Below are 12,360 nucleotides of genomic sequence, written 5' to 3'. Positions count from 1 at the left end.
TGGTAACGGAATCCATAACGCAATTCTGCTTTTACCACCAAACGAAGCGTGCACGGATTTCATAACATAAAATTCGCTCATCTCTAAATGTAACGATAACATAGAATATGTTAAAGGGGTCATCAATATAAATAAATTGAACAATACCTTTAAGACTTCCTGTCTTATGAGAGCAGCTACATGGGCAATGGACACAATGGACAGAAGCTGACTCACTGAGTTCTTTGGGAGATTTTTCTAGGCATGCTCTGACCTGTGCAGCGGTCAGGAGGGAGTAGGTGAGCTGTAATATCACCCACTGTGAATGGGGGATCCTGTGTTATCTATACAGAGGTGATACTTGTCACCGTAATTCCGCCTGTGGTGATAATGAGAACAGCTACTGAAAAGTTACCTGTACAGGAAATCATGACTTATTATTAGACCTAGTGGCCAGTGTGAAAATTGCAGAATAATATACATTGTTTAACCACCTCCGGACCGCTGTACGCACAGACGCGTCCTGGAGGTGGTTGATTCATTCCTCCTGGACGCGCCGGCGCGTCCTCTCGCGAGACGCGAGATTTCCTGTGAACGCGCGCACACAGGCGCGCGCGCTCACAGGAACGGAAGGTAAGAGAGTTGATCTCCAGCCTGCCAGCGGCGATCGTTCGCTGGCAGGCTGGAGATGTGTTTTTTTTAACCCCTAACAGGTATATTAGACGCTGTTTTGATAACAGCGTCTAATATACCTGCTACCTGGTCCTCTGGTGGTCCCCTTTGTTTGGATCGACCACCAGAGGACACAGGTAGCTCAGTAAAGTAGCACCAAGCACCACTACACTACACTACACCCCCCCCCCCCCGTCACTTATTAACCCCTTATTAGCCCCTGATCACCCCATATAGACTCCCTGATCACCCCCCTGTCATTGATTACCCCCCTGTCATTGATTACCCCCCTGTCATTGATTACCCCCCTGTCATTGATCACCCCCCTGTAAAGCTCCATTCAGACGTCCGCATGATTTTTACGGATCCACTGATAGATGGATCGGATCCGCAAAACGCATCCGGACGTCTGAATGAAGCCTTACAGGGGCGTGATCAATGACTGTGGTGATCACCCCATATAGACTCCCTGATCACCCCCCTGTCATTGATCACCCCCCTGTAAAGCTCCATTCAGACGTCCGCATGATTTTTACGGATCCACTGATAGATGGATCGGATCCGCAAAACGCATCCGGACGTCTGAATGAAGCCTTACAGGGGCATGATCAATGACTGTGGTGATCACCCCATATAGACTCCCTGATCACCCCCGTGTCATTGATCACCCCCCTGTCATTGATCAACCCCCTGTCATTGATCACCCCCCCTGTCATTGATCACCCCTCTGTAAGGCTCCATTCAGACATTTTTTTGGCCCAAGTTAGCGGAATTATTTTTTTTTTTTCCTTACAAAGTCTCATATTCCACTAACTTGTGTCAAAAAATAAAATCTCACATGAACTCACCATACCACTCACGGAATCCAAATGCGTAAAATTTTTTAGACATTTATATTCCAGACTTCTTCTCACGCTTTAGGGCCCCTAGAATGCCAGGGCAGTATAAATACCCCACATGTGACCCCATTTCGGAAAGAAGACACCCCCAGGTATTCCGTGAGGGGCATATTGAGTCCATGAAAGATTGAAATTTTTGTCCCAAGTTAGCGGAACGGGAGACTTTGTGAGAAAAAAAAATTTCCGCTAACTTGTGCCAAAAAAAAAAAAAATTTCTATGAACTCGCCATGCCCCTCATTGAATACCTTGGGGTGTCTTCTTTCCAAAATGGGGTCACATGTGGGGTATTTATACTGCCCTGGCATTCTAGGGGCCCCAAAGCGTGAGAAGAAGTCTGGTATCCAAATGTCTAAAAATGCCCTCCTAAAAGGAATTTGGGCACCTTTGCGCATCTAGGCTGCAAAAAAGTGTCACACATCTGGTATCGCCGTACTCAGGAGAAGTTGGGGAATGTGTTTTGGGGTGTCATTTTACATATACCCATGCTGGGTGAGAGAAATATCTTGGTCAAATGCCAACTTTGTATAAAAAAAAATGGGAAAAGTTGTCTTTTGTCAAGATATTTCTCTCACCCAGCAAGGGTATATGTAAAATGACACCCCAAAACACATTCCCCAACTTCTCCTGAATACGGCGATACCACATGTGTGACACTTTTTTGCAGCCTAGGTGGGCAAAGGGGCCCATATTCCAAAGAGCACCTTTAGGATTTCACAGGTCATTTACCTACTTACCAGACATTAGGGCCCCTGGAAAATGCCAGGGCAGTATAACTACCCCACAAGTGACCCCATTTTGGAAAGAAGACACCCCAAGGTATTCCGTGAGGGGCATGGCGAGTTCCTAGAATTTTTTATTTTTTGTCACAAGTTAGTGGAAAATGCTGATTTTATTTTTTATTTTTTTTCATACAAAGTCTCATATTCCACTAACTTGTGACAAAAAATAAAAACTTCCATGAACTCACTATGCCCATCAGCGAATACCTTGGGGTCTCTTCTTTCCAAAATGGGGTCACTTGTGGGGTAGTTATACTGCCCTGGCATTCTAGGGGCCCAAATGTGTGGTAAGGAGTTTGAAATCAAATTCTGTAAAAAATGACCCGTGAAATCCGAAAGGTGCTCTTTGGAATATGGGCCCCTTTGCCCACCTAGGCTGCAAAAAAGTGTCACACATCTGGTATCTCCGTACTCAGGAGAAGTTGGGGAATGTGTTTTGGGGTGTCATTTTACATATACCCATGCTGGGTGAGAGAAATATCTTGGCAAAAGACAACTTTTCCCATTTTTTTATACAAAGTTGGCATTTGACCAAGATATTTATCTCACCCAGCATGGGTATATGTAAAAAGACACCCCAAAACACATTCCTCAACTTCTCCTGAGTACGGAGATACCAGATGTGTGACACTTTTTTGCAGCCTAGGTGGGCAAAGGGGCCCATATTCCAAAGAGCACCTTTCGGATTTCACAGGTCATTTTTTAGAGAATTTGATTTCAAACTCCTTACCACACATTTGGGCCCCTAGAATGCCAGGGCAGTATAACCACCCCACAAGTGACCCCATTTTGGAAAGAAGAGACCCCAAGGTATTTCGTGATGGGCATAGTGAGTTCATAGAAGTTTTTATTTTTTGTCACAAGTTAGTGGAATATGAGACTTTGTAAGAAAAGAAAAAAAAAAAAAAAAAATCATCATTTTCCACTAACTTGTGACAAAAAATAAAAAGTTCTATGAACTCACTATGCCCATCAGCGAATACCTTAGGGTGTGTACTTTCCGAAATGGGGTCATTTGTGGGGTGTTTGTACTGTCTGGGCATTGTAGAACCTCAGGAAACATGACAGGTGCTCAGAAAGTCAGAGCTGCTTCAAAAAGCGGAAATTCACATTTTTGTACCATAGTTTGTAAACGCTATAACTTTTACCCAAACCATTTTTTTTTTACCCAAACATTTTTTTTTTATCAAAGACATGTAGAACAATAAATTTAGAGCAAAATTTATATATGGATGTCGTTTTTTTTGCAAAATTTTACAACTGAAAGTGAAAAATGTCATTTTTTTGCAAAAAAATCGTTAAATTTCGATTAATAACAAAAAAAGTAAAAATGTCAGCAGCAATGAAATACCACCAAATGAAAGCTCTATTAGTGAGAAGAAAAGGAGGTAAAATTCATTTGGGTGGTAAGTTGCATGACCGAGCAATAAACGGTGAAAGTAGTGTAGGTCAGAAGTGTAAAAAGTGGCCTGGTCTTTCAGGGTGTTTAAGCACTGGGGGCTGAAGTGGTTAAAGGGAACCTGTCACCTGGATTTTGTGCATAGAGCTGAGGACATGGGTTGCTAGATGGCCACTAGCACATCTGCAATACCCAGTCCCCATAGCTCTGTGTGCTTTTATGGAGTATAAAAAACTATTTGATAAATATGCAAATTAACATAAGAGTCAGATCTTACTTGTGTGACCAGAGAAGAGTCATATTTTCAAGCTCTGACTCATCTCAGGTTAATTTGCATATGTATAAAATCGGTTTTTAATAATAAAAGCACACAGAGCTATGGGGACTAGATATTGCGGATGTGGTAGTGGCCATCTAGCAACCCATGTCCTCAACTATATACCCAAAATCCCGGTGACAGGTTCCCTTTAAATATAGATAGTGACATGAAAAAAAACTCACAAAAAATTCTTACAAAATATGTTAAAATATGAAAACGTGATTTAACCAATCAGTATTTTCTGATGAAACATTCCCTTTAATATATTAAAACCATTTATTAAATATATTATATATATATATATATATTATATATACACACACACACACATATATACAGTGTATAGAGTCTAAGGGTGGCTCTACCTCCAAGTGGATGGTACCGGTGCTCGTATCGCGACTTGTTGCCCTCTCAGTCCCTAATAATTTAGTCCATTGATGTACTTCAATCCACTATATAGTCGATGAGGTAATTCGAGACAAATAGTTCATATGAACAGTTCTCCTTGGTTATATTATTTTGATCGATAAAACACTACTTTTTTTCTCGAAATTTTAACATTAAGTCTTTAAACAATCGTATCGATCTGGAGGTATACGTATATTCGATATCAAGGAGAACTGTTCATATGAACTATTTGTCTCGAATTACCTCATCGACTATAGTGGATTGAAGTGCATCAATGGACTAAATACCTTCCATACCAGGGTGGAGTTACATTGAGTATATATCTAATCATTTCATATATATTTATTCCTATCTCATTTATTTTTTAACATTTTAATTGTTCTAATAAATTTGTTTTTATTGATTGCTGTTATAATATTGTGAATAAAACTATGTATGCTGCATGCACTCTAGATGTCCGAGTGCCTATCTAAGACGTAATATTGTGGTTTATTAAACAATGCATCGGTTTCCAATCCCATCTGCAAATACAGGTTTACGCTCCATTCACACGTTCGCAATTTCGTTCTGCATTTTGCGGAACGGAATTGCGGACCCATTCATTCCTATGGGGCAGCACGATGTGCTGCCCGGACACGTAATTGCGGATCCGCACTTCCGGGTCTGCACTTCCGTTCCGCAAAAAAATAGAACATGTCCTATTCTTGTCCGCAATTGCGAATAAGAACAGGCATATTCTATTAGTACCGGCAATGTGCGGTCCGCAAAATGCGGAACGCACATTTCCGCTTTCCGTGTTTTGCGGCTCCGCGAATCCGCAAAACACTTTGCGGACGTGTGAATGGAGCCTTATACATCTATAAAAAAAAACAGCAATGTGTACATGGCCTAGCAATGTTCTTAACTTCAAAAACTATATAATCTCATTAGCTGGAAATAACCTAGAGCGGTGGAAAATTAAGATACAGCACAAACTTGTGTGGGCTACAGCTGCCTATACGCACGAGATAAAGTTGACCGACCATCATTTAAAAAATGAATGCAAACTGTTCGCAATGGTATGGCCAACGTAGACTTCCGTCTGCTGATAATGTGATCTGCCAGTTTCGTCTTTCGTGGTGCTGGTGAGAACCCACAACGGATCGGTCACATCATTATCTTATGTGTATGGCTGCCTTTATGTATGCAAATTAGGAGAATTACAGGTGAACTGATGGTAACACAGTGGGCATGTGCTCAGGCATACTTATCAGTGCGGTTAGAGACCTTATGATTATCATTGTGACTGTTTCACTGGTTACCTGATATCTCCATTTATAACTTGGCTTTTCCTAGGTATAAAAAAAATAGTTCTTCGGTTATTTCCAGAACTACAGAAAAAGAGGAGTTCACTATCTGCAAAGCTTCACTTTATTATTCAATGTGATCTGTACTCTTGAGGACCCATGTAAATGATGGTTTTAGAGTGAATAATCTTCAGGAATATGCCGCACATCACACTTTTGTTATCAAAACTTTGGAAAAGACTTCAGTTGAAAAAAGTTGGTTTATTATTGTTTTTTATGTTGTCGAAGCTTTGTGCCAGTATCACAGTATCATTTCTACTCTGTAGCAGCCACTGTCTGCTCTCGCTAGATCAGCAGATAGGCCAGACAACAAGCCCTCACATCACAGTAGGCATCCACATAGATACTCCAGCCCATGAAGAAAAAGTAGAGGCACCTTATGTATCATAGCAGCAAAAACATAAAATATATGAAATATACTGTATTAATTTCCAGATTATGATTTGAAGTCTGATCACCAGTGGAATATTATGTGATGCACAAAACTGGAAAGGTTTACTGCAGTAGGAAAATCTGGGAAACAATTATATATTGGTTCATTCCAACGTATTACTCAAAAGTTGTTGTGGCGAGCATGTTTCTTCTTGTGGGGACCACCAAGTTGGAGTAGGGAGTCTAACAACCCAGCAATGCTCCCTGGGGACAAAAAAGGTTTTGCAAAGTAGCTCATCTCTAAAAGAAGGAGGAGTGTCTTTAGTGCCACCTATGAGTTAATACCCGATCATAAGTAAAGGGAGTCTTTCACCTAATCTGAGCGTTTTAGACCACTCAGATCAGGTTATAGACTCTTTGACCCTCATTACAATGTTACCTTTGTTTTTTGTGTCCCTCGTCCAGATATTGAAAAAAAAAAAAAACAAAACACTTTTTAAACGTATGCAAATGAGCGATGTGCCCAGAAAAACACAACTCTTTCAGCCTTCTGGCCCGCCCTTCTTTCCTATTATTACCTCCTCCTCTGCCTCCAGCCGGCGGACATCACGAGCGGCAAGAGAAGAAGTCAGGCTGGGAACTGGCCCGCACCTGCGCTCGGCTCTGCCCATTATGGGCAGAGGAACAGCTTTTCATATTGCGCATGCGCCAGTCGGCTGTCTTTAGTTGGTAAAAGGACAGAAGGGCGGGCCAGAGGGCTGAAAGAGGTGTGTTTTTCTGGGCACATCGCCCAGTAACGCCGCCCCTGGGCACCTTTAGAAGCTCATTTGCATACATTAAAAAAAGTGCTTTTTTCAATATCTGGACGAGGGACACAGAAAACAAAGGTAACATTGTAATGAGGGTCAAAGAGTCTAACCTGATCTGAGCGGTCTAAAACGCTCAGATTAGGTGAAAGACTCCCTTTAAAGAGAATCTGTCACCTGGATAATCAATATTAAACCAAAAGTATGTCCCTATAGCTCTTCATACCTTCTTATCATAGGTTTTCTTTTCCTTTGGATATCGCTTTATATCTTCATAAAAATCCACTTTTATCATTATGCTAATGAGTCAGTAAGGTGCCAAGAGGGGTGTTATTTTCATTAAAAAGGTGCCCAGGAACGCCCTCCCTACAGAGCCCAAGCACGCCTCTCTCTCCTGTTATACACTACCCCCCAGCATTGACATTGCCGCCACACCCCCCGGCTACGTCGCTAGTAGCCGATAACCCCGTCCACCCTTTCCCTTCAGCTTCACCGACAGGTGCAGTACGGACCAGTGCCGACTCCTTTGCTCTTCTGTTTAACTGAGGGCATCAGCCTCAACTGTTTCACTGGGCATGCACCAAAAACGGCACTGGTGCATGCCCAGTGAAACAGTTGAGGCTGATGCCCTCAGTTAAACTGGAAGAGCGCAGGCGCAGTCACTGTTCAGCCCTGTGCCTGTTGGTGAAGCTGAAGGGAAAGGGCAGACGGGGTTATCGGCTACTAGCGACGTGGCCGGGATGGGGGCGTGACAGCAATGGAAAGGCTGGGGGCGTAGTGTATGAGAGGAGAGAGGCGTGCTTGGCTCTGTGGGGGGGGGGGGGGGGGGGGGCTGGGCACTCAAAGGGCATTCCTGGGCACCTTTTGAATAAAAATAACGCTCCTCTGGGCACCTTACTGCCTCATTAACATAAGGATAAAAGAGGATTTTTATAAAGATATAAAGCGAGCTCCAAGGGAAAAGAAAACCTATGATAAGAAGGTACGAAAAGCTGTAAGGACATACTTTTGGTTTAACATTGATTATCCAGGTGACAGATTCCCTTTAACAGGCCTTGCAACATGACTCTGGATATAATCCACACTGGAATCTTCTCCTTTTCAGATTTTTGCCTGTTAAAGTGTTCCAATAGGTGGCACTACAGTGGCAGTCCTCCTGAACAGGTACTTTGCATTCAGAAGACCTGCAACATCTTTGCATTTTGATACAAAAATAGAAGTGATCCCATTTCTGAGCTGCACAACTCAAATAAAATGGAATGAAAAGGTCAATATAAGACAGTGCTACTATTTACAGTACCGCCTATCTATTATGGAGAACAACTGTTGTATGACAGTAGGAGATTGCACTTCATGGAGGTGCAGTGTGAGTCAAATGTAAATTGAACAGTTACTGACAGGTTTCCGCACTCGCAGCTGATCATGCGACTTTCTGTTACTAGCCTATTACTAAGAGACCCTTCTGATAAAAATTTAAAAAAGTGGACAACCCCTTTAAAGTGTTGTCCAGGATTTCAATATTGATGGCCTATCCTCAGATTAAGACATCAATATGAGATGCCTAACCCCCTTAAAGGGGTTGGTCACATTCTGGTTATGATTTATCAATGTGTTTGCAAGATGACTATACTGCAATTACTAATACAGTCTTTGTTGCAATTCTGACCCATTTTCTATATTTCATAAGATATACCCCTTGTTTGCCAAGCCTTTTGTGCTGTCCACACAGAGGTCCTGTCCATAAGATGGCCACTGATGGAGGGTCATGTGACCAGGCAGATCACCTCCATGTGATGTCTCTTCCTTTCGAACACACTGTGCCTGCCATCTGCACTTTTCTCTGTTGGACGTTTACTGCAGGTGCAGTGTGTTTGAATGGAGGAGACATCACATGGAGGTGATTTGCCTGGTCACAGTCATCAGTGGCCATATTATGGACATCGACAGGACCTGGCAAACAAGGGGCCACACCTCAAGAAATATAGAAAATGGTGCCGAATTTCAACAAAGGGTGTATTAATAAGTGCTATATAGGCATCCTATAAACACAATGATCAGCAGTAACAAAAGAGTGGCCAACCCCTTTACGGGTCGGACACTGAGTTACAGGGTACCCACCTATGGATGGCACTATTTCACAAACAGGCAGCATAAGAAATGTAAGGGATCAGCAAGAAATATCAGGTCTTCTATTATTCACCATTATCAGACCAGGATTTTCTAGAAACATGGATTTACTTGTGGATGACAGAACTTGTATTCATGGTCATGCAAATGCCAATTAAGAATGTCTTTTTCCCACACAGATAACAGGAAATACATTTTATTTGATAACAGAGACAAAAATATAATACATTATATTACATCAAGATGTACAAGTAACGAGTATAGCAACTAAAGAGGTTTACTGCAAAGATCACAACCAGTCATTAACGGGGATGTCTCAACTTATCTATCCATAGGATGGCTGATGTCTGATCACATGGGGGGGAGGGGGGATCTGACCACCAGGACCCTCACCGATCACAGGAACTGTGGTCCCATATCCTCTGTGTGCACGGAGTGGTGGTCATGCCTGCACACGACAGATCCACTATAACAGGATCGACGGAGATAGCTGAGCGCTGTTGATTACGTTTTTTTCCATAGACAATGAATGGACGGTGGTGTGCACGAAATTATGACCACTGCTCTATGTAAATGGAGAATTTGGACACCAATACTCCTGACCGATGTAGGTCCCAGGGGTTGGACTCCCAGAGTTCAGACACCTATCCTAGAGCTTACAGTGGGACAAACCTTAGAAGAAAGTAAACTCTTCTGCTAGCAGCTCTGTCAGACGTGCTCTCTGGAAAGTCATTTGATAGCACCAAATGTGTTTTAAACAATCAAGAAGACATTTCACCAATCAAATCTGGAGCAGTCTATAGCATCGTACAAATGACTTCTAAGCCGCAGGTTATTTCCATGCACATTATCAACCATTAAGTATGCAAGCACAAAAGCTACTTTTTGTTCAACCGCCAAAGTTGCCTAAAGGGACTCAAGCCAAAACACCTCGAAAAAATGCATGCATCCTGTTACCACAAATCATGACGGCCATTGCAATGTCAAGATTAAGCATATTATTGTTCATATCAATCACTGTTCACACTTCCATAAGTTCCAGAGCCAATTTAACAAATCCAGCAAGCTGCAGTCCTTTCTTATCAATCATGTTTCATGGTCGATGGTTATGAATCACCACCACTGCCGCACCGACAACCTCTATAGAAAGTTGTGGAAGCAGAGTCCTTGATGGAAACCTATCAGCAGCTTAGTGTTTGTTATTCACTAAAATTACACATGCAACTGAGCTTTCAATAGGTATTCCACATGGCTGCATCATCTCAAACACGCACACCTACCTACCACTTCACACAGCTAAGGCTACTTTCACACTGGCGTTTCGACTTTCTGTTTGAGATCCGTTCAGGGCTCTCACAAGCGGTCCAAAACGCATCAGTTTGAATTCTAATGCATTCTGAATGGAAAAGGATCCGCTCAGAATGCATCAGTTTGCCTCCGTTCAGTCTCCATTCCGCTTTGGAGGCGGACACCAAAACGCTGCTTGCAGAGTTTTGGTGTCCGCTTGACGAAACTGAGCGAAACGGATCCATCCTGACACAAAATGTAAGTCAAAGGGGATGGATCCGTTTTCTCTGACACAATCTGGTACAATAGAAAACGGATCCGTCTCCCATCGACTTTCAATGGAGTTCATGACTGATCCGTCTTGGCTATGTTACAGATAATACAAACGGATCAGTTAAAGACGGATCCGCCCAAAACGCAAGTGTGAAAGTAGCCTTATATATATATATATATATAAGCTTAAAGAAAGCTGCAGGACACATGACTATCAGAACATCGTCAATATGTTTTGTCCTAGAGCCACTGCAAAAAGCATCTCCCGCTCTGTCAGATACAGTACAAATATGAATTGCATGGTCTCTCTAGAGAAATGATATGTTCCTAGGCTGACAAAGGGAAGTTATTTATTGGAAAAGGGGTGTGGCTTTGTTGGAAAGGGGCATGACCTAATAAGCTAAATTATGCACCATAAGTGTGCCACAATTCTGGCATCAATTCCATCTCAAACTAAGCCAGCGATTAGTGGACCTAAAGTAGGACAAAAGTGTCACTGTCTAACCAATCACCAAATTTATCATCCATCCCGAGCCACTCTGATCTGGTGCAGGTCTAGACGGCCTAAGTTTACGCCATCGATAGGATTAGTAAATCTGGCCCTAAGATACAGGGGATAATCTCCTGCTGATCGCTTCCATCTTTGCAGGTGGCCAGCTGATGGGGGTAGCATATGGGATTAAGTGTAGTAATCTTTTCGGTCTTCTACTACAAGGCACAAGGGGAGGCTGCTGCTCCAGCCAGTTACCTTACTGCCAGACATAAGACATTGATGAGGAGGAAGGGGACATGGTTCATCTCCTATAGAAAATTTATTTCTATATTTCTGAGTCTTTGATTGTGATAGGAGACAAGATATGATTACACAGGCCGATGCAGATCAGCCGTTAAACGAGTGCTTGTTCATCGGCTGATCGACTATACAAGCCAATTATCAGGACGAGCGTTCATAGTTCAAATAATTGGTCCGAAAGTGTGCAGTGTAATAGGGCCTTTGGGCCTCTTTCACACGGGCGAGATTTCCGCGCGGGTGCAATGCGTGAAGTGAACGCATTGCACCCGTACTGAATCCGGATCCATTCATTTTTATGGGGCTGTGCACATGAGCAGTGATTTTTCACGCATCACTCTATTTTGTGCGTTTTTCACGCAACGCAGGCCCCATAGAAGTGAATGAGGCTGCTTAAAAAACCGCAAGCATCCTCAAGCAAGTGCAAATAATAGCATTCTGAATACAGAATTGCTTAGTAAAATAGGGCTGGAGGGGTTAAAAAAATAATAATAATTTAACTCATCTTAATCCACTTGTTCGCGCAGCCCGGCTCATCTTCTTTCTTCTGGGTAAAGGACCTTTGATGACATCACTGCGCTCATCACATGGTCCATCACCATGTGATGAGTGCAGTGACGTCACCACAGGTCCTTTTCCTCCTGCACAGTAAAGAAGAAGAGAAGAGAAGCCGGGCTGCGCGAACAAGTGGATTAAGGCGAGTTAAATAATTTTTTATTAACCCCTCCAGCCCTATTTTATAAGGGAAAAAAATAAAATCTACACAACACCTAACCCAAACCCGAACTGCTGTGAAGAAGTTTGGGTACCAAACATGCAGATTTTTCTCACGCAGGTTCAAAACGCATTAAAATGTTTTGCAACTCACGCGGAAAAATCAAACATTTTCCCGCGACGCACCTG

At 42.6% G+C, this 12,360-nt stretch overlaps 1 protein-coding gene across 5 annotated transcripts in view; it reads right to left on the bottom strand.

Annotated features, from left to right (window-relative positions):
* Positions 1-12,360, bottom strand: part of PDLIM5 (PDZ and LIM domain 5) — a 207,458-nt gene that overhangs the window by 68,079 nt on the left and 127,019 nt on the right. For all 5 annotated transcript variants that reach the window (XM_040418165.1, XM_040418167.1, XM_040418168.1 and 2 more), the window contains one exon: positions 5,758-5,787. In XM_040418165.1, coding sequence (XP_040274099.1) covers positions 5,758-5,787 — 30 coding nt within the window. The remainder of the gene's footprint in view (positions 1-5,757; positions 5,788-12,360) is intronic.

Source organism: Bufo bufo, chromosome 2, assembly GCF_905171765.1.
Source record: "Bufo bufo chromosome 2, aBufBuf1.1, whole genome shotgun sequence".
Lineage (NCBI taxonomy): Eukaryota > Metazoa > Chordata > Amphibia > Anura > Bufonidae > Bufo > Bufo bufo.
The sequence above is the reverse complement of the archived record's forward strand: the minus strand, read 5'-3'. Positions and strand labels throughout refer to the sequence as shown.